The 25,475-nt window shown below is 44.1% G+C and overlaps 2 protein-coding genes across 9 annotated transcripts in view; both read left to right on the top strand.

The window, feature by feature from the left end:
- DENND5A (DENN domain containing 5A) overlaps positions 1-5,418 on the top strand; it is a 72,326-nt gene extending 66,908 nt beyond the window's left edge. For 4 of the 7 annotated variants that reach the window (XM_049820006.1, XM_049820005.1, XM_049820003.1 and 1 more), the window contains 2 exons: positions 277-445; positions 1,162-5,367. In XM_049820006.1, coding sequence (XP_049675963.1) covers positions 277-445; positions 1,162-1,345 — 353 coding nt within the window. In that variant the 3' untranslated portion in view covers positions 1,346-5,367. Of the gene's footprint in view, positions 1-276; positions 446-1,161 lie in introns of all 7 variants that reach the window. The other 3 variants (XM_049820004.1, XM_049819999.1, XM_049820000.1) reach the window with 3 other exon arrangements.
- A 7,771-nt stretch (positions 5,419-13,189) lies between these two features.
- The window catches only part of SCUBE2 (signal peptide, CUB domain and EGF like domain containing 2), a 42,915-nt gene continuing 30,629 nt past the window's right edge, over positions 13,190-25,475 (top strand). For both annotated transcript variants that reach the window (XM_049821049.1, XM_049821048.1), the window contains exons 1-6: positions 13,190-13,273; positions 13,763-13,885; positions 14,473-14,598; positions 17,829-17,963; positions 23,778-23,903; positions 24,286-24,402. In XM_049821049.1, coding sequence (XP_049677006.1) covers positions 14,568-14,598; positions 17,829-17,963; positions 23,778-23,903; positions 24,286-24,402 — 409 coding nt within the window. In that variant the 5' untranslated portion in view covers positions 13,190-13,273; positions 13,763-13,885; positions 14,473-14,567. The remainder of the gene's footprint in view (positions 13,274-13,762; positions 13,886-14,472; positions 14,599-17,828; positions 17,964-23,777; positions 23,904-24,285; positions 24,403-25,475) is intronic.

Below are 25,475 nucleotides of genomic sequence, written 5' to 3'. Positions count from 1 at the left end.
AGTCTAGGCCTTTCAACTTCCAACTGTCCCCTCCATGACACAGACACTCATGCTGATTTGCCAGCAGTCCAATATGAGCATCAGATAGCCTTATGGATTTGTAAGCTTGCTTACAGGGAAAGTGTTATACTGAGGTGGTATTAAATTTAATCATCTAAATTCGACGGTCATAGTGCCTAATTATTTTATTCCAAGCACAGGAGAATGATATTTCAGATATTTTAGAAATGCTATATGCACTGATTAAACTTCATTATCTCCCACCATTCTTTTAAGAAAAAGCACAAACTTACTATGAGACCCTTGAGCAGAATGAGATGGTCCCAGAAGAGAACTGGCAGACAAGGGCCAGGAATTTCTGTCGCTTTATCACTGCTATCAACAACACCCCTAGAAACATTGGGAAGGATGGCAAGTTTCAGATGCTGGTGTGTCTTGGAGCCAGGTATAAACAAACTTTTTTGTTATTACTGTTGATATTTTAATAAAATGAAAAGGATGTTGCGTATTAGTAAGATAAAGCCACACAACTGCCGGGTTGTGCAGTTTGACTATTAGTTACACAGTTCTCTGATGTAACTGAAGAAGGATTAAGTGAACCATGCCCTGACTGAGTTCTTAGGCACGTGAAGCGTGGGAAATATGACATACAAAACTGAATATCCCAAAGAGCTGAGCCACTGAATCAAGAGAGAAAGGTGGTAGGCTGGTGTGAATAGCCCCCCTCTCGTATACAGCTAGCAAGGAGAGAAGATAGAAACAGAAAACCATCCATTGGTGAGGCCTCTCCAGTTAATGGCTGAGTGAATTCCCCACACTTCACCTACTCACTGTAGGAGATGGGTAGGAGGGAAGCTGGGACCACCTAGAAGCCTCTTGACACAAAGGCAATGGGGAGGCTAGTGACTTTGGGCCTGCTTGGGACTTCCAGGCCTCCTGGGAACCGTATCTTCTGATGCGAGGGGTGGGAAAGTGTCTCTCATGAATCCTCCCTTCTTAAACAAGTTCCACAGACAGTGAGTCCTCCTTTCCTGTCTTATAAAAAATGCAGAGAAGATGGTAGGTCTGTTTAGAAGGCAAAGAATAAAAATCATGTCGGTGAAAATGAGAAATTAACTTGGCTTTATTTTTATTTCCAAATTGCAAATTGCCACTTGTCAGAGACCACCTTCTGCATCACTGGATCGCCCTGCTTGCAGACTGCCCAATTACAGCACAGATGTATGAAGACATGGCACTGATTAAGGATCATACTCTTGTGAATTCTTTGATTCGAGTGCTGCAGACCTTGCAGGAGTTCAACATTACGCTGGAGGCATCTCTTGTCAAAGGAATCGATATTTGACCTCTTGTCCCACAGGAGAAACTGTCTTTTAAAAAAAAAAGAAAAAAGCAACAAGGAGTGAAGCTTGTTAGTATGCAAAAGTTCTGTCTGCCAGTACATTGTATCGTGAACTCGTTCATGGCCCTAAAATGCAACTTTGACTTTTCTTGAAGGAAACTCCAAAAATAGTACAGGCAAATGGATAGAAGCTGTAAACTCAATGTAAAAAAGAGGATTTTGGTATAAATCTATTTTAGAGTTTATTTGCTGATTTGCTTTTTACACACTTTCATGTGAAAGAGATAGAGATGAGTATTGTGCAGCTTATTTTAAAGCTGCAGTATTTCCTTGCCATAGAAAATGTGCAGTGAGCCTTTCAGCATTCTGTAAACTTGCCTTCAGATATGCTGTATGTCATAGACCCCAATGTATACACTCCATTTCTGCTGAGAAGGTCATTCTATAGTTTTTAAACTAATATTTTATATATTAACATTATTACCAATGTTTGATTTTTAACGTATTGGGTCATGTTTTGCTGCAAGGGAACTACAAATCTGATGTGTGCTTTTTTTTTTTTTAATATCTCCAAAGCACTGATTTGTCAACAAATCATTTTTTCCTTTATTTTTGTTGTCAGTATTATTTTTAGTGAAATCCAGGAGACTGAACCATGAAATGTGCAGAGATCAAAGTAATATTTTTCATATTGGTACGTAATTGCACAGAAGAAATTAAGTGTGTTTTTTAACTGATGTTTTTTATTTATTTAACCTATTGTTATGTTTTGTAAGTTTGTCTTTAAAAAAAAAAATCTTCTAATCTTCTATGATACAACTGGCTATATTATGTTGCAATTCAGAATTTACAGTGCAGCCCACTTAAATGAAAAACCTGGAATAATTGTTCACAACACAAAAATGTTTCCACTTGAACCAGCCTTTTGAAGTTTGGTATATGGTTGCTGCTGGTAATTCTCTTAACTGCTAATAAAGAGGGGCATGAGTTCCCCAAATGCCAGATGACTAAATAAAGATGTTTATGCCCTCACAAAATAATAATGGTATACCTTACTAACAAATATAAGGACTTCTTAATTTTTCTGAAAAGACAGTGAGTGGTAAGGTTTCTTTTTTTCCTTTTGAATGAATATGTCTTGGGTCTGCTTGTCACAGTCTGCTTCATTTGGGATACTTTTGTTTTTAGCAGAGAAAGCTTACTTCTATAATAAAACACAAACATTTTGAAAGCTTAATTTATTGGAGATCTGGAACTTGGCAAATGCCTAAAAGCATCTCCGTTCATTTGAATCCTCTGATTAAAAATACCTTTGAAATGAATATGTGACTTAAGAACAGGCTGATTTATCAGCATCACAAATTACTGTACAGAAGTTCAGGGCTATGTATTTAAGAGGTCTCCACTGTATAAACTTATCTCAGTATTGTCTCTCTTGAGAAGCAGAGTCCAAGTTTTTTGGTTCATACAATGTTGTAGCACCTTTTCTTTACCTACAGCATAGTCACATCTTGTGATAGTTTTATTTCCATAATTTATAAGTATAGCACATGTATTAAATTTTTGACTATTTTTACTTTTGTCCTATTTATTTCATTATTAAACTGAGAAGTTCCTTTGTCACTACTTACCAGAGCAAGATTCTTTTTTGATTTCACAGTAGCATTAGGAAGATGTAAGGGCAATGTCCAAGCCATTCCTCATGCTGCGTGGGTGTGAATTCTTTCACAGCCTGGAGCTTACAGAAGCAGCTCACAGAAGTATTTTGTGTGTGCAAGTTTGGTTTTGTTGGGTTTTTTCCAGCTTTGGAAGGGCAAAAATAAAACAGATGTACTTTAAGAATTTCATGTATTCAATTTAATATGCTGGGATAATCTGTATATGCTTGCCCCAAATTGCTTGTTTATATATTAATAATAGCAAAAAAAAGTAATTTTGCAGTGCTTTCAGCTATATTTAAGACAACTTTACTAGGCCTGTGTATTTCACAGGGAATATGTCTACGTAAGAAAGGAGGGTTGCATTAATTACTTTGACCTTAACAGATTAGTCGATGCTGTTGAAACTGTATCTCTCATAGTATTAAGTATGGATGAATTTTATCTTGCATGAGGTTATTAACCCTGAATTAAGGTTGTTTTTTTTTCTTTTTTTCTTCTTTACATAAGTTCACCTAGTGTGGCATGATTGGTTTAATGGCTTGCTCTGGTGTGGATCTTTTTGGCCTCATTATGACAGTTAGCGATACCTGAACACAGGCTGGGGTTTGCTGGTTCCCAAGAGGTGGGTTCTTTGGCTAGCACATGAGGGTGATGCTGTCCATCAGAGACAGCACCCTGTGTGCTAGCTGTCCAGATGCAAAAGGAAGATGCAGAGTTCATCTTCCCAGCTCCTCAGTTACTTTATTTTCACAGGAAAGACCGCTTTCTGATAGCCCCTTCCTCCTTCTCTCATAGGGGGGTCTATGTTTAATCCTGTGAGGATTCAAAGCACTTTTTGTTATGGACTTCCAAGTCTGGAAGGATTTGCTCCACTGAAGGACCAGCAGAAGATTCTGAAATGCAGCTGAAAAAAAAAAAGTTGGTTTTGTTGGATCCAGAGGCCACCAAGGAAGACTGAGATATTAAATATAGCTATGTGGTAGCCTGGGTAGGGTTTTGGGAAGAGATTTGGTTGGCATATCTAAGAACAGTTCAGTCTGTAGTAGCGGTCATAATCCCTATTCAGTTTTTACCACAAACCAACCTCCTTCTTTCATTGATGTAGCTAGCATCAGTCCCACAGAGTAATGTTAGGATCCAGCATTTGCTCCTTCCATGGCATTCTGCTGAACTGGATGACTCTGTATAAGAACAAATGGTGTAGTCAGCATCTTTCTAACTAGAGCTTTGTAAAATCCATCTCCCTTTGTAAAACTAGCATTGCTATTTTTGTTCAGAAATGAGCTCTAGAATACTGCAATTGTAACCTTTTTTTTTTTTTTTTTTTTTTTTTCCCCTCTGTTACTTTTCTAAAATAAGGGAGCAGGTTTAGTAGGTGCAGGTTAATGTGGCTATGCTGTTTTCTCATTTGGGTTTTTTTTGGTAACAGTTAATGTGAAAAGATAATGGTTTTTTTTTTTAACAGCACACATGCATTCTGTAGAGGGAAATGTAATGACAAAAAATAAGTAGTTCATAATGCAGTAAATATATAGTGCTAAATTGGCCAAACACATTTACAGACTGATACCTGATTTGGGGGGAAAAAACCAAACAGGCTATCACCTATCAGTTATTTATGCTTCCTTGATTAATGCTGTCAGAGTTGATACAATGATACTTTATACAAAAAGAAAATGCACATTAATAAAGACTTGATTTAAATGTAGTGAAACACTATGACGATAAGTTTATACAAAAAAAAAAAAAGCCTTTACCTGCCGTTAACTTAACCATCTGACATTGTTTAGCTGAAGACATATTCATGAACTGAAGACTATTCCACAACTTTTTCCATTACAAAGAGTGTTTTTCAAATTTTTCAAATGGGATCTACTAGCTGGATGATCCATCTTTTTGATGTGTTTTGAATTCATGAATATGTTAAGATTTCTGCAGTGAAACTATTCAGAGTTAACTTTTTCTGTATATTGTCAAATGATTTTTGTCCGTAGTTCAAGATACTATAGGATACTTGAAAATACGTGAAGATATTGTACACGTACTTCACATCTTTGTAGTTCATTATTTTATACCTAGAGATTGGCTGTTAAACTAAGATAAAGCATCAATACGTTATAAACTATATATTTTACTACGTGGGGAAATCACTGGCTTGTTTTTTTTTTAAGGGCGGGCATTGAAGTTTACATTATAATGACAAAACCAGGTACTGTTTTCCTGTTTTATTTTTCCTGTGACATTTCAATGCCTTGGACATTAAATGTGAATTGGATATACAAAACAGTTTTACAGGTGTAGCTCATTTGCTGAATTGCAATAAAATTCGTCTTCTAACATGAAAAATAGCATTAATGTGCTATTTTCAAAAGCTACTTATTATAATTTGGCTAATCATCTTATTTTTGCCTGACTGCAGGTATGTATGACATTCTAGTGTCTGATTTCAGGAGAGATTTTTGTACAGTTTTGTATCAGATCTGTTCAACTAAATGCCTGCCTCCCTCCCACTGCCAGTGTAGCCTTCTCGCAAGCAATTCTTGTTGGTCAGACTGCTATCAGTGGAAGAGATGCCTACTCAGTAATCGGGGAATGGGGAGAACGGGAAGGCAAAGGGACTAAGCAGATCTTGGAAAGTGTCTGTGAGTACACACACACGTATGTGCTGCCATTTATATTAGCTTTTTTCCTACCTTAGAACAATTTTTGATCTTAATGACCAAATTTGGTGGAGATCTTCAAATTTTATGTTCTGAAAAATAAAGTTAGTCACCTCTATGTACCATGTACTCAACCTTTCTCTTTATGTGAGAGGATCCATATGGAGAAGCAGGAATTGTTGGAAATGTAACTATCTGATCCTTCAAATATAAGGTTAAGTGAGAAAATAGCAGTGTCCTCCAACTCTGAGATTCTGACATCTGTGGCAGACGTGCATGCCCAAGCATTATTGCCTATATTGCCTGTTTCCTACTTTTTTTACTCTGCCTTTGCCCAGGGTAAGATCTAACTTGACAGATAGTCCCAGAGGAGGAATTACTGGGTGGAGTGATTGTACTGGCACAGAGGCAAAAGTATGGTTCCTTCCCTCTCCATTCATTCACTTTTTGAATGATCTGAAGTACCTACCGATACGGTGGAGCCCCATATAATCTTGGTTCATTAGATACTGCTCTGCTTATCTCGCCTTGAAACTGGTTCTGCCTGCCTTACTGCATATTAAATGTAGTTTTTTAGATTTGAGTGGAGTAGTAAACAAACGTGAGCGCAACTCATTTGTAGTTACGCTTTTGTAACTTTTCTGCTGCCTATGTCCTGGAATTTTTATGTGTCAGTTGTGCGAGAAGCAGGGAGACCAGGTCAGTTTTACTCACTTTCATCTCCTGCTTCATCCAAAATGCACTCCTTGGGACATCCCTGCTTGAGCAGTAGGGTTGGACAAGATCACCTCCAAAGGTCCCTTCCAACCTCAGTCACTCAGTTCCTCCCCACGTACAATGACAGGAACAGGTAAGAAGACTGAATGCTGCTTTCCCCACACTGTATGGTTTCTGCCATTCCTTAGTAGCCCAGTGTCTGCAAAAAAGAGTTCATCCTTCAGCTGCACTATTTTTCCTGTGGTTTTAGGGAGCTGCCCTCTCTTTTGTCAGCTGGAGCCAGAGAGACTTGCTTATTCTTCTGACCTGCCTGTTAGCAAACTTCTGCTTTGACAAATTTCTGTGTTGAAGCTGACAAACATAGAAGGTAACTTTCTCAGCCTGGGAACAGTGGTTCAAATTAGGGCTGTTCTGGGGTTGGTGGGGTTCACTCTGTGTCAAACCGTACGAGATCATCATTGGATGTTTTATACCATCGGGGAAAAATGCACAAGGGAAGGAGTTTGATCATTATTTGGAGGTATCTCTGCTTGCCTCACCTCTTTGTTTCTCCCCCCCGCCGCACACACCCTGGTCTGTGGTGGAGAGTGTTTTAAGCAAAGCAAATTAAAAAGTGTTAAGATCTCTCTTGCGGGAACCACATCAGTCCCCTGAGCTGGCGGTGATTCTGCGCTAGTAACAACGGATGGTGTCATCCTGTGGGCTCGCTGGGGGAGATGCCGAGAGGGTGAACGCAGCCTGCCCCGCGCTCTGATGAGGTGGTGCTGGTGGCCTGAGCCTTGGACGGGTCTGGGGGGGTGCAGTCATTCTGCTCTTGTGTGAGGTGCCAGACCTGCCTCTCTCTTGGAAACTGAGGCTATCTCAATTCCCTAGGCTTATTAGACCTGCCGCTTCTAATTCCTCTGCAGAGCACTGCGGGGATGGCCGTGGGGCAGGCCTGGATTGGAGCTGTGAGGTAAGTGCAGCTTCAGAAACATATTAATTTTGTCACAGGTGGCTCAGAATCTTTCAGACGTCCCGCAAGGGGAAGGAACAAAAAGAACGTGGGCCTTGGTGAGCGAAGTGTGTCGTGCAACTGCTGGGTTCACAGCACTTTTCCAAATGTCAGGTCTGAGGTGGTTTTATAGAAGGTGATGCTTATTAACGTCTGTTGGAGAGGAGAGTTTGAGTGCTAGGCAGTGATTGTTGACTAACTGCTCTAAACACAAGGGTCTAGAAGTTTTACGATTTGTTGTAGTGATGACTTGGAAAGTTCTCACAAAGAAATACAAATGTCAAAGAGCTGCACTAAGCAGGTCTTTGCCTAAAAGTTCTTTCACATGGCAAAATATCTCCTTTTTTTCCCCTATGAACTCAAAGATGCATATTCATTAATAGAACATAGCGTATTCAGTCCTGCAATAAACAGGAACTGTTCTTCATTTCAGTGACAGTGGCAATTTAAGATGCAGATTCTGCAACATTTAAAATATCACTGGTGGATCTGATGTTTGTTTCAAGGAGGTTTTTCTACCAGTGGCATAAAAACACTTAGACAAGGACTGTAAATTACGTGAGAGTCTTTTAGACTCCTTGTGACCAGAGGAACCCCAGATTTCCTCTCTGTTTGAGATAAGCCACGTGCAGGTCTTGCTTCCAAGGAAAGACACTGTTAAACTGCAAAAACCGAATGGTGATTACTGAAGATGTGTTATTTTACGTAGAACTCGACAACCTGTTTGGTAGCTTGGAAAGCCCTTGGATACTAAGATGGAAAGTGTAAATGCAAAAGTTGGAGTGATTCATTTCAAAGGAAAACAGTTGTTCAAAACCCAGTATACATATGGAGATGAGTAAGACTTGAAACTACAGCTCTGAGAAATTATGCGTGTGAAAAGCTTTGGAACAACGAAATGTTTGAAAGTATATCCTCACTTGTCTTTCTGCCCCTTTCCCTTTTTTTTTGTTCCAGCATCCCACTCCCCCACCCTCCCTGGGTTGTTTTCAGCTTCTGGCACAAGCACTCATTACGGTCACTCAAGTCATGTTAAATTTTGGCTCAGTATGATGCGCTGCTGCTCAGCCCAGCAGACCCACTACTTCTCACTACATCGAAGTACAAATGAAACGGCAATCAGGATGTCTTCAGATAAAGTTTGCTTATGATTAAATAACAAAGTTTAACGAGGATTATAAGGCATAAAGCAGTTTTTATCCCAAATTTTCAGACAGAAGCATTCCACTCGGGAGATCAGGTGTAGAATTCCTGGAGCAGTTTTTACATCCAGCTGCTCTGTGGCAGCTTAGCCTCAATCTCTCAATGTGAGGCAACTTCAAGTGATACTTGAAGTGGAGGGCAGGGGGGAATTGGGGCATCTTATCTGTATGGAAGAGTTCCTTTGGAGCAGCAGACATTGTTCGTAGCAGTGTTGTGCTTCTGGCAGTCCAAAGAGATCCAGCAGTGTTAGCAGGAAGAAGTTCTAGGTGCTGCAAGATTATAAGGTAGTGCGCACATTGGTACGATTCGGAAAAAGCAGACAAGTTTTCTGATGTGCAGCCTTTCTCCAAACATAAAGCACCTAAACCTCTCTCTCCCCAAAGCGTTTGTGAAATGTAACTGAACGGGACTCTGGTCCATACAACACTGACAAAATTTAGTTCAAGACTAAAATGCTGTATAGTATCTAGACGAGCAAAAACTTTGCTCTTGGTTTTAGGATCAGTATGCGTAATGTGTGAAAATGTCCTGTTTGCATACACTTTTTGCAGATACTTACCAGTAGCTATTTTCCTCCCTAAAACTTTGTGATTTTATTTTATTTTTAATTGCTGGAAAAAAAAAAAAAAAAAAAAAAAAGCCTAACGGTGGGCTATTTGAGGTCTATTCCTGTTGAACTGCCCCTGGTACGTTTGTTTTTCTTTCGTCATACTTAACTTCTTGCTGAAGTTGAGTCTTAAGAATTTTTCTAACTTCTCTCTCCAAGGAAAGATCTTCATACCCAGCATGGTCAGCTCTCACTGTGACTCTGTAGTTGAATAGAAATAGTTAAAAAGGCTACAGAAGGACATCTGAGTTGAGGTCTGAGCTTCTGTCTCTTTTGTGCCTTTCTGTGAAGAGATATTTTAATGGCAAGTCTTCATCATAAATGAGTATTAAATGTGAAATAATAGCAAGGACCCTTCACAAAGCACTCTTGAGATTTATGTGTAAGAAATGGTTTCATTAACCAAGACAGATTTAATATTCTTGCTGTTTGTTTTCCAAGCTGCGTTGAGATCTTTTGATCCAACTCAGGCACGCTGGATATTTATGTGTCACTTTATATTTTAGTTTACAGAAGTAAACAGGATGCTTTGCTTTTACTGTGTCTCAGAAAGCTTTAGGTGTTTGGGTATATGGAAGCTTTAGTTGTTTGGGTATATGGCTCTTTTCAATGTCTCCTACTGTTTTTTCTGCTATGCTCTTCATATGTAGATTTCGTGTCTTTGGTCAAATCTTGTGATGAATTTTAATTAAATTAATATTGGTCAAGTTCCTTGAGGAACCTTGACTGGAAAGCGCCCGAAATACGTCACAGCTTTTCCGTGAGGTGGCCGGTAGTCACGTGCATTTGGGAGAATTGTTTGTTAGAGACACCTTGACCGATATCCCCAGATGAGAGGCGTGTGGATGTGTGAATTCCCACCGTAAGTATGAGTGTTTTATTCATGAGATCGTGGAAACTGTCGGGAGAGTCTTCATTCATTTATTACTTTCTGTTGGTAAGGGGAGGCTTGGGGTATGGTGCGCGGCTGGAGAATCCTTGGAGTGTTCAATGAGCAGCTTTATGCATTTATAGAAGAGCTTGACTGAGACTGAAGCCGTCCAGGAGATACAATGGGTTGTTTCTCACTGGATTTTGAAAGAGAGTAACTTTGATCATTTCAAAAGCAATGAAGCCTGATGCTCCAGTGCGAAAGGAAAGTGGTAATTTATAGCTACCATTAAGGAAACAAAGACGAAGACTGAGGGAAAGTTTCACCCCGAAGATTTACTAATGTGTATAAACCACCCTCACAACTAGCAGTAGCGTGGTATTTCTCGCAGAACAAAACAGAAGAGAAAAGGCAGCGAAATGGCGATGGGAGGGAGGGGTGGAAAAGAATACGGCCCGCTTTCGCTTGCACCCTGAAAGGTCAAACAGCATTTAGGAGATTCCAATTCCAGCGAATGACGGGGTAGGCCGCTTTTTACCTGCCAAAGGGAGGACAGCTCTGAGAAATCCCTGGCTGGGAAAGGAGGTGGGACGGGGCTGGCGGAGCGTGACGTGGGGGTTCTGGCACGGCCTTCGGACGGGGGGCCTTCACGCGCCGCGGCGGGGCGCGATTACTGGGTGAAAAGGGCGGTGCCGTCTTTTTGAAGGAACGCAAGCGAGGCTGGCGCGGGTTTGTCTGTACCTGGGCCGCGACGGGATGCAGGCGCAGGGGGTCTTTGCTCGGGCTTGTCTCCGCTGGAAAGCGGCCGTTCCGTGGGCCGCTCCAGAAAGGGGAGCACCGGTTCACATGCACTCGCCGGGGGCAGCCGCCCTCTGCGTGTGAGGTATTTTCTGTACCTTCAGGAGGCGCCGGCTCTGCGGGACACCTGTGTTTGGGGTGCCGTGCAGGTGCTGGACCGCCGGGGCCGCGGGTGGGTGCGCTGGCGCGGCCCCTGGAGGCTTTCCACGGTGGGATGGGGCGGTTCGCGGGTGTCTCTGTGTGTGTGACCGTGTGCGCTCTCGCCGCCTGCGGGGGCCGCCGGGCGGGCAGTGGGGCCGGCGGGGAGGGCGGGGGGGGAGGCCCGGGCCGGGGGGGAGGCCCGCCCAGCCCCCGCCGCCCCGCGCCCGCCGTCGGTGCGAGGCGGGCCGGCCGCCCGCAGACGCCTCCCTCCTCCCTCCTTCTCCTCCCCCGCGGCGGCCGCCGCCGCCGCCGCCTCCTCCCGCCCGGCGGCGGCAGCAGCAGCAGCAGCAGCAGCGGCGGCAGCAGCAGCAGCAGCAGCAACCGCCGCCGCCGCCTCAGCGCCATCGATGGGGTCCGGCGGCCGCCGCCGCGGCGCGGCGGGGGCGCGGGCGCTGCCGCTGCTGCTCCTGCTGCTGCCCGCGCCGGGCGCCCCCGCCGCCCTGCCCCTGGCCCTGCCCGGTGAGTGCCGCGCCGCGCCGCCGGCTCGTCTTCAGCCCTGGACAGCGGCTCGTCCCGCGGGGCGGCCGGCCTGGGGGGGGGGTTGAGGGGGGGGGGGGCGGCAGGTCCCCCCCCGAGGGCGCCGGGTCGGGGGGTGGCGAAGGGAGGGGGAGGTGCGGGGCACCGGGACCGGAGCGGGGCGCCGGAGGCGGCGGCGGTGACTTCCACGGGCCGGTTTCCAGGCGGTCTCGCCCGGGAGCGGGGCTGACCTCCGAGGAGGGGCAGGGCGCCCGGTGAGCGCCTCGCCTCTGCCGACGGGGCGGCGGGGGCGTACGGTCTGCGGCCGTCGCCGCTGAATCTGCCGCCGGTCGCCGAGGAACGAGCCCGGTAGCTCTTCTGCAGCGTCCTCCGCGCCCGCCTGGCTGCCAAGTTTAAGGCTGCGATGTTCGCTCGCAGCCTCCCTCCGCCGGGGTCTCCCTTCGGCTCGGGCTGCTGTCACCACACGAGGAAATCTTGCTCCCTGAGCCCAGCGCTTTTTTTTCCCTAGCCCTCTTCTCCGCGCTTCTCTTACGCGTTCATGCCGGGGCTTTTGCCGCCGTTCCGCCCTGCGCGCTGCGGGCCACGGAGGGTTGGCGTAAAAACAAACCGGCAGAAGGGCCGTTTTGCCGCTGGCACGAGCTCTCGCTGGCGTCCCGGTGTGCCATGGCCTTGAAAGAAGCCCCCTCCTCGGTGCGCGCCTTCTGGCACCCGCCCTGCCGGCGCAGGCGTCCCCCCCGCCGAGTCCCTGGCCCGGGCGGGCCCGGCCGGAGCTCGCCGCGCGGGGGGCGCGCAGCCGGCGACCGCGGCTAATGCCGCCTCCTGCCCGCTCTCCTTCCTTGCCTACCCGTCCTCTCCTCCCGCCCCATCTCCCTCGATGCCGCTCGCTGGGGGCCCCTCAGCAGTTCGCTCCCCCTTGCGTGACTCGCTCCCTCAGTCCGCCGCTCCCGCTGGTTTTTAAGGGCTTGACTGTTCCGCTTTGAGAGGAGGCAGGTTCTGCCGCTCTCCGCGGCCGCTTTCCACCGTCCCCTTGGCTGCTGGAGGTAGGACCCGAGCAGCCCGTCGCTGTTACCGCTTCCGTGTGCACCTGAGAGCCGGGAGAGCGCTGCCGCTGTAGCGCTGGCTCTTCGCCTTGCTTCCCCGCTGCCAGACACCGTTAGGAGTTAAAACTACGGGAATGCTTTCTGAAGCCGGTAACTGGTGCAGTACCTCCAGGCATATTTTGTGGATGGGGGGGGGGGGGGGGAGAAGAGGGAAAAAGAGATGAATGCTATAATTGTAAATGGGAGCGGTGCTGGCTGAAATTCCCCACTAGACAGCGATCCCCACTATGAAAAGCGGCTGACTATTTAAGTAGTCACCTTCTGCTGCTAGTCCTGCAATTCATCCTGTTGTTTTGGTGTACCTACGTGGGGTGCTGCTTCTGCAACTCTTCCTTTTAGCCAGTTGCTGGAAATCTTCCTGTTTCTGTGTTTGAATTTTCTTCTGCTGTATGAAAAACTTCTGCTGCTGCCCATAACTTTTCTTCCTCTTCTTCTGTCTACGCTTCGTCTCCAGGACTTCCTCCTGTTGGTGTTTCCCTTTCTCCTCATTTCCTCTGATCTGAAGTTTCCACCTGGATATTTTGCTTCAGTATGCTGTGCTTTGTGATGGCTGGCCAGGTGATTTGGCAATGCTGCTCACCAGATACTATTCTTGTGTTAAAAAAAATTGGCATTATTTATAAATTATACATCCGTTCAATGGTAAGTGTGTCTTTGAATGCGTTGGTGGTGACTTTGGAAGTACGTTTCTGTAAACTGCCCTTGTTAGTTTAAAAATCATTTGGCCTCCTGAGGGTGATGTCACGAATGTCACCAAGAACTCTTTCAATAGTTGTTTTTTGTTAAGCAGAAAGATTAACAGCCTCTAATGAACGTCTGTAAAACTGTCAGCTAAATCTCACGGAGCATCTAGCCCATAATGGATTATTTTGGACGTATTTATAAGTGGGTACAGAAGCTTAACACAAGCGTATCTGAATTGCATACGCATACATCTGTATGCAGGTAGAGCATTATACAAATTTAAGGTCAGATGTGGTCTCTGCATGTTTCTGTCCTGACTCTCAAATACATGTAACGTACACCACAAACAGGCATTCAGCCTTACATCATCTCATCGGTGATGTGTACGGGAGACGTGCCCTGTTCTCCGCCTGCTGACAGTCCCTTCTGAATCTTGTCTTTTCACAGATGTGGATGAATGCGCCCTGGGGCTCGATGACTGCCACCCAGATGCTATTTGTCAAAACACCCCGAAGCTGTACAAGTGCACGTGCAAAGTGGGTTACACTGGCGAAGGGAAGAAATGTGAAGGTAAAGTGATGGAAGCACTATGCTCCCCCTGTGTCAGCATGAAGTATTTCTAAGAAGACAGAGCCGTTAAAAATAATTACTTAAAATATGGAGGATGATTTTAAACGAAAATAGTCATTGTTTCTTCACCTGATTTACTCTTAGTTTACAAAATCAAAGGCAAACTTCATGCTGTGTCAGCATGAAGTATTTCTAAGAAGACAGAGCCGTTAAAAATAATTACTTAAAATATGGAGGATGACTTTAAACCAAAATAGTCATTGTTTCTTCACCTGATTTACTCTCAGTTTACAAAATCAAAGGCAAACAGATTGCATGGCTCTTCACCTACTAATATCACTTGGTTTAATAATTAGTTTGTTGTTTATCCAGCAGCCTTAAAAACTATAAGGTAAAGCTACATGGGAATTTCGGGACATTTTGTCACCCTTTGGAAACATTCAACACATAATGTGTTAAGTAGTCAATTTGCAAGACAATGATGATTTCGGACAGCAGTTGCTGGTCACATTTACACAGTCGCATCTCTAACTGTCTATAACACCCAAGCAAGAATCCGTCATATTGACTTTCGCTTTATTCCTTAGACATTGATGAATGTGATAATGACTTCAATGGAGGCTGCGTCCACGAGTGTTTCAACATTCCAGGAAATTACCGCTGCACTTGCTACGACGGCTTTATGTTGGCTCACGATGGCCACAACTGCCTGGGTAAGAAGAGTGTTCGTGAACGTTGTGAGTGGTGATGCTAACATAACCCTTTAACTGTATCCAGGGGAAATGCGTGGCGATCTACTGGGCTGAATCAGCTCAGCTAGAGAAGAATGTTACCTATGGGACTATGCACCATCCCAGTATGGCTCTTTCCTCCTCTGTAAATGTGGACGATAATTGTGCTACATTTCCAAGCTAAGTGCTTTGGGTTAAAATGTGTGAAGTGCCATCTATTGTTACGCTAAATGAGTTTATGTAAAAGAACGGCTGTGCTATCCTAGTCTTTTCTGTTCCCAAGTTAGTTAAGGATCAGTTCTCAGTTGTGTTTCCAGGCTTGGAAATCTTTCCGCTCATACACTCTTACTGTGCCTGAGTACTTCCTGACCTGCAGGCTGTTCGGAAAGGACAGTTAGGAGTGTGCAGTAGCTGTATATGATAAGAGGCCACTGAAGCACAGAGGGACCAAGCCAAATGCTTGGCGTTTCCCTGGATGGTTCGTGCGAAGCAAAGTATGCAACTCTGGAAACGTGTTCAATCCTGGCAACGGTCCCCTGAGCCTGCATCCACACACGCTCTCTCGCCCTCTTTTTCTTTATTATAAAGACCTTGGTAGTTTCCCACTTTTTGTGTGCCAGCAGGTGAAAACCTTTAAAAATGAGTAACGAGACCCTGTGGTTTTACTGTGATGGTATTCTTCAGCACACAGTGCAGCAGTGTACAGAAGCGCCTGAGTTGCCAGCCTGTCGGCAGTGTGGTATGCTGCCAGCGTTATTTCCCTGGGACAGAGCCTCACGGTGATGAAGCTGTCCTGCTTCCAGGACCCACGCTGGGAACCCTGGATGGCTCTGCCCTGCACTGTGGTACCTGTCCCATTTACTTTTTCAGAGATGGCTCAGTTTTTCTCTTCTGCTGCACCGAGCGTGGATGTGCCCAGGCAGGCTTCCATGCCCATGTCAGTCAGAGGGAAACTTGCTCTCACAGCATAATTTTAAGATTGTAGTTAGCTTGGCCAGGGGTATTTCCCACTGGCGTGTGGCATATCAGGTGGGGGATCAGACCACCCCCTAGGCTGTATCTTCTGCTGGGACAAATCAGAAAAGCTCTGGAGTCTCCCGTGGAATTGTGTTGGGTTTTACTTGTTGGGAGCCTGGTGCCTGCCCACAGATTAACTTTACTACAGTGTAAGTGGATGAGAAGATAACGTCACTAAGTTCCAAGTATTTCACTCAAGAAAGTGGAGAGGGAAGCAAAATATCTGCTGATGCTTTAAAATAATAGGAAGGCCATCTTATTTTTGTCTAGTACATTTGTGTAATCACAGTGGAGTTCAGCTGAGGTTACCATGAAGGGCTGAATGTGAACGAACGCATTGCCTCTTACAATGCCACCAAAGGGTGTATTCTCTTTGTATCCAGTAGCCCCTCTAGAGCATACTTCAGCTGACTTGTTTGTGATCGGTAAGACCTAGACATAACTTAGACCAAAATTTACCACCTGCTGTGTTACTGGGAAGCTGCTCAGTATTGCACGACGGATTTTTTTTAAATAAAATAAAATGCCATTGACATACAATGAAGTTTTTACCCCTGACCTGCCAGTTTTGAGCTGTGATGTAAATGTTAAATAAATATTTTGGCATGCAGCAAATTGGATCACATCTTCTCTTAATCTGTTTGTTTACTTTGTTCACGCCAGGGTTGCCCTCCTCTCACCCTTGTTTTTGAAGATCTCGGCTGTGTGCCTGGGTTTAAGCCAAATAGACAATTACTTGTTGGAAAGAGATAATTTTTTTGAAAGCTTTCCAAGGTCTGTAAGACAGAAACATCTGCTGGAGTTCAAATCTGTAGAACTAAAGACTCATGGTGGCTGTTTATTCATGATTGTTTGCACATTCACATCACTGTAGAACTCTAAAATACTCAGCTTCTCTGTGATGGAGATATGTCAGCCGCTCTTTTTGCTACAGCAGGTCACATTCTTTTGCATCCAATTGGCTTACTCATTGCCTTCAGTAGAAATTAAATCTGTTGTAATACTGTGTTATGCTTCTTACTAAAAGCCTTTCTCTTTTTGCTTTTTTTTAGAAGACAGCTGTTTTATGCCAGATATGCTACAATGTTAAATTAAAAACACTGTACTATTAGCACAGGAACAATGAACAGAACAGGGAGGAAACGTGATGTTCCATATGAATTTGCAAATGAGACCAGTGCTTTGCCTCAGCAACATTTTGTCCTGCTTTTTAAGGGACTGAGCATTTTTTACTTCCTGTTCAAACTGGCATTTCTGAAAATTAGGGGAGGAAAATTCTTTGCTGGTAGTGGTTACAAAAACCTGCGCTTATTAAGGGCTAAAATTGCAGAGAATTGGAGGTTGGGATGAGCATCCTGTTGTTCAGAGGCTTAGCTGAAGTTTTTCTACTCTTTGTTTCTCTTGGTTATCTTGCAAGCAGAGCCTTTCTGTGTTCTCTGGTATTGTTAAAGCTCTGAATATTGCAAAATCAACATCAAAAGTATTTCCAGAAATTCTGCTCTTGTCCTTGACTGCAGTAAGGTGACACAGCAGCAGCCTTGATGGTAAGTGGTGATGACCAGATCAAATGTAATGTGTGAATTCTAGCTAGAGTGGAAGTAAGGAGCAGGGGATACCTTTTAAGCTACATTTATTTTGAGGTTTGTATTTTTCTTGTTCCACCTTTGCATCAGAATGGGGAGCTTTCTGGAAAAACACCATTTGTAGCTTGGATGGGTTTGGAGCCAAAGTTGCATCCCACTGAGCAAGAGAGAGCCATGTATGGATGCCCAACCTAAATGTAAACGTGCTAGGCTGCTGAGGGTAGTACTCTCCAGCTGCACTGCGAGGCAGAGTACGTTCACGTAGGTGGAGTGTGGAGCCCTGCTTCTGGCTCCACCGAGGCTACTCTGCCTTAGCTGTAACCAGTAACTCTGGTTAGTTGGCCAGCATTTCTTGGGAGCCCTGTGACTGATTGGGCAAACTGCGAACAGGGTAAGAGCAGCAGCAAAAATACACTTTCCCAAGGGTGATGGCACAATAACAACAACAACAACAACAGGCTAGCCTGGTGTGTCTAAGCTGCCTGGATGGTTACATGCTGAGTAGATGGATGTCTGCAGCGCATATTGAGCGGCTGCTGCCAATATGAGTGTATTGGTGTTGGTACAAAGCTGATATCTCTCTTTCCTCCTCTCCCTCTCTCTCTCTTTCAGATACAGATGAATGCATGTTCAACAACGGTGGTTGCCAGCATGTTTGTGTCAACACTGTGGGGAGCTATGAATGTCGCTGTAAGGAAGGGTTCTTTCTAAGTGATAACCAGCATACGTGCATCCACCGCTCAGAAGGTACTGGCTGCTTCCCTCCAGGCACAAAGCAGGAGGTTTTGACAGAAGCTAACTGCAAAATCTCTAAAGCAGCTTCAAAAGTATTTTTAGGTTGAATTTTTCAGAGCTGTGAAGGGTCTTGAAGTCCTCACTCGTTTTAAAAGGAACCGTGCGTCAGAATCTTCTAAGTGCCTTTGAAGACTCTTTACATCCCTTCTGCCCCTTTGATCCCACCAGTATCTCTGCAGTGTTGTGCTTGTTAAAGGCTGTACTGCTGTACTCCCAGGGTACTTTATGCTCCGTTGTGCAGCTAAGCTGTGTCCTGATCCAGGGAACGGCAACAGATTGAAGGACAGTGAGTTCCAGCCGTTTCCATTGGCTTTAGTTACAAGGCAATACCTGCACTACCTTCGGGTACCTTTTAGATTCCCTAAACAGTGTTTAGGTTTCAGCTAAGAGATTTATTGTTTGTCAGCCCCAAAGGTATTCAAATCACGTTCTTTGTTTTGAGTGAAACCTTTATGAAGCGACCTTTGAGAGATCAGAGAGCCTTGGGTGTCCAATTAGACATCGGATTGAACAAAATTATTTTGGGTGCCCTTAGGGAATACTTTAAAGTGGTTGCTCAGATCAGGGAGTTGTCCATTGAACTGTACAATGAATATCTTACTAAGTAGTATTTAAAGCTGCAAAGCTTTCTTTAATCTATGGCTTATCGTTGGCATGACTATAAGAGGAATCTGAGCATGAATAAACAAATCTCACTTTAAAAATCCCCATAGTGAAGAGATCAACATTTATAGACATACATGGCCATCCACAGATGAGTGCGCCGAGGTGGCTGTCATCTGATGTAGCTGAATTGATCTTTTGTTTGAATTAAGAATTTGTATTCTCAGCTTCTTTGGTGCTGGGCTTGGTCTCACCGGGGTCTGCTGATGCGTGGTGATTTCTCAGGCCATTGCTCAGCTTGCCGCTGCGGGAGCTGAGCCGGGAGTCGGGACAAGCGGGAAGGCTGCAGCAGTGGGGCAAGGCATTTCCCTTCGTGTTGCCTTGCAGGCAGTGATGTGCGTTTGTGTGCGTGCATGGATGATGATTCTAAGGATGAAAATCCGTTGCTGAAACTCCTTGTCTTGGCCGATGCCAAGGGAGGAAAAACTTCCAAATCTTTTTATTCTTCCTTGCTGCTACTTGAGTACCTTGTACTCTCCTGAACTAATAGCAGCAGCGTTTCCTGTCATTAATGTTTGTTCCCAAAATTGTACGTTTGGAATTCTACCTCTGTTCTCTTATTTTTTAAGACACAGTTAGTTTCTTTTAACCTTTTGGCAAAAAAGGCCTTTTTTCCATAATACTGAATTTCCACTTAATGTAGTCTTCTCTTTTTCAATGAAAAAAAAGAAAAGCAAGAGGAAAAAAAGATGCATTCTTTCCTAAAAACTACTAAATAAAAAAGTATTTTTATGGAAACCAGTCTTAAGAAAAAAAACCCCTTACTGGTTTTGCCTGAAATGCTTTTTTTCTTCATACTAAAATACAGAAGTGTTTGTTTTGTTTTCTTTAAAAGCCATTTTTTCAGCTTATCTTGCTCTGACTCTTTCCCTCCTGCCTCCCCCCATTACTGTGAAGAAGTGCTCCACGGGATTCCCCACTTTTTTTTTTTTTTTTTCCCTTGGGTGGGCAGGTCTGTTGTAAGCCAAATCTCATTGCTTTATCTTTCCTCTCACTTTGTTCTCAGCTTTTCTGTTCATCACCAGGTCTTCTATTTTCTGCCTTGTATATGCATCTCTCAGTGTATATACTTTATTAGTTCTCTTTTGAGACCTCGCAGCATTGATTGAAACAGCATTTGGCACCTACTGCCTAGACCATCTATTCAGTTCTGCTGCTTATCTGTAACACAAGGGAGTATTTCTTTCCCTGACTCCCAGCCCAGTTAAGAGCGTGTATACATTAATGCTTGAGAGACCTTCCTAGTGGTCTGCAATACTGGCCTTTACATACACAGAAAAAGAGTGAACTGAAGCTGAGAAAGGAGAAATAGAGAGGCTTGGGGCTGTTGTATTCCTCCTGATGACCAGCGTTAACAGGGGAGCCAGAGACTCATCTGCCCTTCCAAGTTTACCTGCAATTATCCTCTGGGTTCCCTGTCACCTGCTGTGATGGACTCAAGGTCAGGTAGCTATTAGGGGAGAGTTTGATAATTGAAGTTGATTTTTCATCTGGTGTGACTGTTGCTCCGAGTGGCTTGGTGGTTCTGCTCAGCCCCTGCTTAAACTACAGGAACTCAGAGTGTCTTGGGAAGTTGTGCACAATCCAATTTTTTTCCCCGGCTGTCTGCTCTGAATGAGCTCTCCTTCATCTATATGTGGGAGAATGGATTTACTTTGGAAGGCTGTTACAGTAGCTGGCAGGGGAGCTATGCACAGGTAGCTTATTTCTGTGTTTAACTTGTTTCATATTAGAGAATACAAAAATTTGAAGGAAACCAGAGTTTTTCATGAGTAAATATGTAGTACATCTTGTGGTTGCTATTGCTATGGATGACAAATCTTGCTGCTCTCCTTTGTGGTGTTTCACAGTTACAGCTATCTACTGGTTGGGCTGAATCAATGGGAGTGAATTGGACCTGCAAGATGAAAGCCACGTCTGAAATCACTGTGTGGACTGAGAGCTTGCACACAGGGGACCATCGTCAGCTGTTGCTCTTAGAGTCCTTCTGACTGTGGAGAACAGTGATAGCTAGAAAGCTTTTTGGGAAAAGTTGCCTTAACACAAGGATGTAGGAAGCATGTAAAAAGACTAAAGCATTCGTGGGGCGTCCTGTCCTGTTCTGCTGGTTGTGCTGATGCTCCTCACCATTTGGCTATTAGAGGGTGCCTCTGAGTATCTCTGGTAGTTCTTTGTACAATTGCATCCTCTGCCTCCATCCTACTGAGCACCCATTTGAATGTGCCTTAAATGGAGCCTTAATGTTCTTAGCAGGTTGGTGTTGATGTCCCTCATGTTCCGTGTAAAAAAGACAAAGATTTAAACACAGATCATATATGCAAGAGATTAATTTAACGTGACCTGGTAGGGAAATAGCATGCTGGCTTTTTGCCCGTATCTTGCCAGTGACAAGAGTGCTCAGATCTCACTGAAGTTTGCTGGGTAACTTCAGGAAGGTCCAGTCATCAGAAAGGACTCATCTGGCTTGGGGTCCACTAGGCCAGGCAGGCACTGGATTCAGCAATCCTGGCTGCGAGTGTGGCCATCAAGAGACTCATCCGTCCCAAGACACTTGTGTGCCAGTAAGGCAGGGTCTCCTGCAAGAGAAATTGCCCGTCTGGGAAGCATGTGGTGGGATTTGACCAATATTTGTTTGGGGTTTGGTTCTCGACCACAATCTGCCATTGCAACAGCTCTGGAACAGTGTGACTTGGGAGACTTTGTGTCCATGAAGGAGTTTGCAGTCACACAGCGTTTATGGTTTTACAGACATGTCTTTAATACAACCTTATAAAATGGGGCTGAGTAGAAATCTTCTACCACCTTCGGAAACAAGCAGCAGCCTCACAGTAAATGCTAGAATGTGTGGATGTATGTATCTTCTATGAAATGCTGGCTCTTGGGTCAGCTAGGTTTTGGTGGGTTTGGTCATGTACCTTGTTACACAATGGGTACTTTGTTATTAAAATGTGCCCTGCTTTGGGAAGTGCAGTTTTAGCTTACTGTGGAGACCTGATTGAATTCTGCTCGCTTAGAACGGAGCAATCCCAAACTGAGCATTTAAACCATTTGTCTGATGTCAGTGAACTTTACCAAAGTACTTGCTTGAACAGTTTCCTCTTTGGTAGCTCAATAGAGACAAAAGAATAACTTTGTTAAGAAACTAAGCTGCTAATTCTCTTAATGCCTTCTAACACCTCTGAGCTAACAGACCAAATCATATTGCTGCTTAAGAACAGAAAAGTCACAAAAACACAAGAGTTAATGAGGCTAATTTGTGGCCTCATAGGTTGTTTCTTTCCTTGACTGACAGCACAATAATGGATGACAGCTTTCATGGGGGCTCCTTGGGCTGTGTCTGTGTGCTGCTGGATTTGAAGTGTCATTGTCTTGTTAGACTTCTACAGAGTCCTCACTGTGGGAAAGGAATCAAAAAGTCAGTAGAGCAGAATAATCTAGGCTCTGTAATATCCATTCTTTTGTTGCTTAAAGCTCTCTTGATAGAGAAAAAGGGTCCTGTAGCTTGTGCTTCAGATGGCGAGAATAGTCGTGTGCAGAGCAAGGACCTAACTGAAGTATAGTGGAATAATGGTGACGAGCTGACCTCTGCTTGCCAATACAGTGTTTTTGTTTCAGTTAGTAATAAGGCTGCAAAAAGGGCTGTGTGAGTTTAAAAAATATATAGGGTGTGGAATTGTTCGCACAATCCCTTTCTAGCAGCATGGTCACCCTTTTCATGGTCACCTCTGATTATGGATCTGCTCAACTCGGTAGAAGTTCACTTCAGGTAATGTGGGATAAGACCTTGCAGCCAAAGTATGCTCCACTTGCTCTTCTCAAATGAAGCGTTCTCACCAAGAAGAAAGAGCATTTTGGTGTAACATATCTTATAAAAGCCAAACGCACCAAGGCAGAGAACTTGATGGCAAAGGTGTGTTCTCTGTATACCTGAGGAGAGCATTCATTTGTCTTCTCTCCCCATTTTATAGCTCTGTATAAGACTTCAGCAAAAATCTGTGGTGTAATGTTAGAAGAAAGACTATTCTTTTAATTTGGTCTAATCATCCCATTTGATAACTCAGCCAGCTGCTGTGTAGTTTTAAGTTGTGTGTGTACAAATTGCGTCACTGTCTTGCCAATGGAAAAGGCATTGATTTAGCTGAACCATGGGGCAAGGTGAAAGAAGTTTTTACAATAATTCTAGGAACAATTCCTCCCTGTTTAATTGACTTGAACTTTTTGCAAAGGCCAGGCAAGACACTCTGGCAGTCATCTAGTGCTAGTGCATGAACAGCTTGTAACTGTCAGAGACAAAAATGACAGGATGTTTCTAGGAGGGGCACCAAAAGGAAGAAAGTCACATTGCTAGTGTCACATTGCTTTTTCATTTGGTTAAAGCAGGCACTGGCACTAAATTCTGTCCTGCTGGGAAGGTGTGTAGAAATACAGAACTCTGTGATAATCCCCAGTGGGGTTGTTTTGGCAGCTATTTCCTGAAATCAGAAAAAAAAAAAAAAAAAAAAGAAAAGAAAACAAAATGGTTAACAAAAAAAGAGAATTGGCATACAGCATGCATACAATCTGCGTGTCTGCCTGGTCACTACTTGGTCACTGCTGAGGTAGGTTATGCCTTTGCGAATAGGCTTTGTAGGCCAGTAATTGAAATGGGGATGACTTTTGTGACTGTCAGCCTAGGCATTCCTGTGTCTGGTGGCTGCTCTTTTAAGCAGAGAAATAAGAACTTCATTTTAGGCTTTGATCTTGCCAGGTGTCAGCCACCTTGCAATTTTCGTAAAAGAAATGAGGAGGTTTTATAAACACTGGCATAAAGTGAGAGCATTGGATGAAAAAGCACATGCTGTACAAATCTAGGGACACTGCTTTTTGATCTTGCAGTCAAAGAACATGAGCACAGAAAAGATCATAGATGGAGAAACCTTGGGGCCGTTGACTTTGCAGGATTGGACTTTCTGCCTTTCCTGTCTGTAAGCTTATACTTCTTGTCCTAATACTGTAAGTAGCAGGCTGTTGTCTCTGTGTGTATTGAACTGACTTTATTTGACTGTTGTCTGCACACAGAGACGCTGAGGATGCTGATGCTCTTGCACTTGTCCTGTTTTGCAGAAGGCATGAGCTGCATGAATAAAGATCATGGCTGCGCCCACATCTGCAGAGAAACGCCCAAAGGAGGAGTTGCCTGTGAATGCCGACCAGGATTTGAACTGTCCAAGAACCAGAGGAGCTGCATTTGTATGCAACATTCTGCATATGCTTATGGTTTCCCAAAGTGAACAAATAGTGTTCTGTTTGCAGTGATATGGGATTTGGTATGTTGTAGCTAAACTGGGATGACACGCCTAATTTGCGTGCATTTGAATTAAACTGGAATCAGTGGCTATCACACCAGTCTATCGGTTGCTGCAGTATCTGTAGTTTGGGAGTCGTGCCATCATTCATAATGGAAAGTTCAGCTCCACAAGAGAGCTCTGCAGGGTTTCAGTCTCACAAAGTTCTTCAGGAAAGGGGCGTGTTGGGAAGGTTGTACTGGATGGTCAAATGGAGTCAAAATTGCACACTGTCTTTCAAAGAGGCTGGAAGTACTTGTGAGATGTAACCAATATTTTCTTCCTAGTAACATGTAATCATGGAAATGGTGGCTGTCAACATACATGTGATGATGCTGATAATGGGCCTGTTTGTGGATGTCACCCCAAGTACATCATGCATGTGGATGGGAAAACCTGCCTGGGTCAGTATACAGTGGAGGGAAGTAGTTTTCTGTTGATGACTAGCTCCAGAGTGGGGTGGCATTGCTGTGTGTGCATGGTTAATGCTCCTCATAATAGTATGGCTAGAAAATGTCAAGGAATGCAAAACTAAGAAACCTGCTAGTGTGTGAGTTGGTTGGGTCCAGGCAACTTAACGCTTCCCTGTATAAGTAGCTACCTAATGCTACTGCAGCCTGTAATTATCACTGGTCCCTCTGAAGCACAAGGCCCATCACTAACCAAAGAAGATTCCCTGCCCTCTAGGATATTTTAGGTTCAGTTTCTTGTATAGCATGAGCCAAAGTGTAAAAACTGTTAAAAACAGACGTAAAGCAGTATGTCTGTTAAAACCAGAACTCTGAATTCAATTAAAGTACAATTTTTGCAAGGCACTTACCCAGGAAAGAAAGCACTTAAGATTTACAAACTCTTCCAGACTCTGGAAGAGTTTGTTGTCTGTTGATTGAACTCAAATGCTTAGGCATAACTGGCTGGTCCTTGTATTAGTCCATGATACATGATAACAGTGTGCTTTTAACAGAACAATTCATGACAGTTCAATTAGTTCTTTTATCTTGCTTCTGTTCACTACATCCATAGCACATCTTCTGTTTTGTTAAGAAAACTGAAGCAAACAAGGGAAGCAACAAAAGCAAAGTATTCTCATGGTTTTGACTGAAGGGTCTTCATGATTTTCATTATTACTTCCTTTAAAAAAAAATTATTTCTGCCTAGTCAGTTCCAACTGTCTCTGATAATTCAGCATGCAATCCAGCTGTTTGCACGTGCGTACATACTGGTGTCCTGGTTTCAGCTGGGACAGAGTTAATTGTCTTCCTAGTAGCTGCTACAGTGCTATGTTTTGAGTCCACTATGGGAAGAATGTTGATAACGCTGATGTTTGCAGTTGTTGCTCAGTAGTGTTTAGTCTAAAGTCAAGGATTTTTCAGCTTCTCATTTCCAGCCAGCGAGAAAGCTGGAGGGGCACAAGAAGTCGGGATGGGACACAGCCAGGGCACCTGACCAAAACTGGCCAAAGGGGTATTCCATACCA

The sequence above is a fragment of the Accipiter gentilis genome, chromosome 17 (genome assembly GCF_929443795.1).
Source record: "Accipiter gentilis chromosome 17, bAccGen1.1, whole genome shotgun sequence".
NCBI lineage: Eukaryota > Metazoa > Chordata > Aves > Accipitriformes > Accipitridae > Astur > Astur gentilis.
Note: the sequence above shows the minus strand (reverse complement) of the source record. Positions and strands in the feature narration are given on the sequence as shown.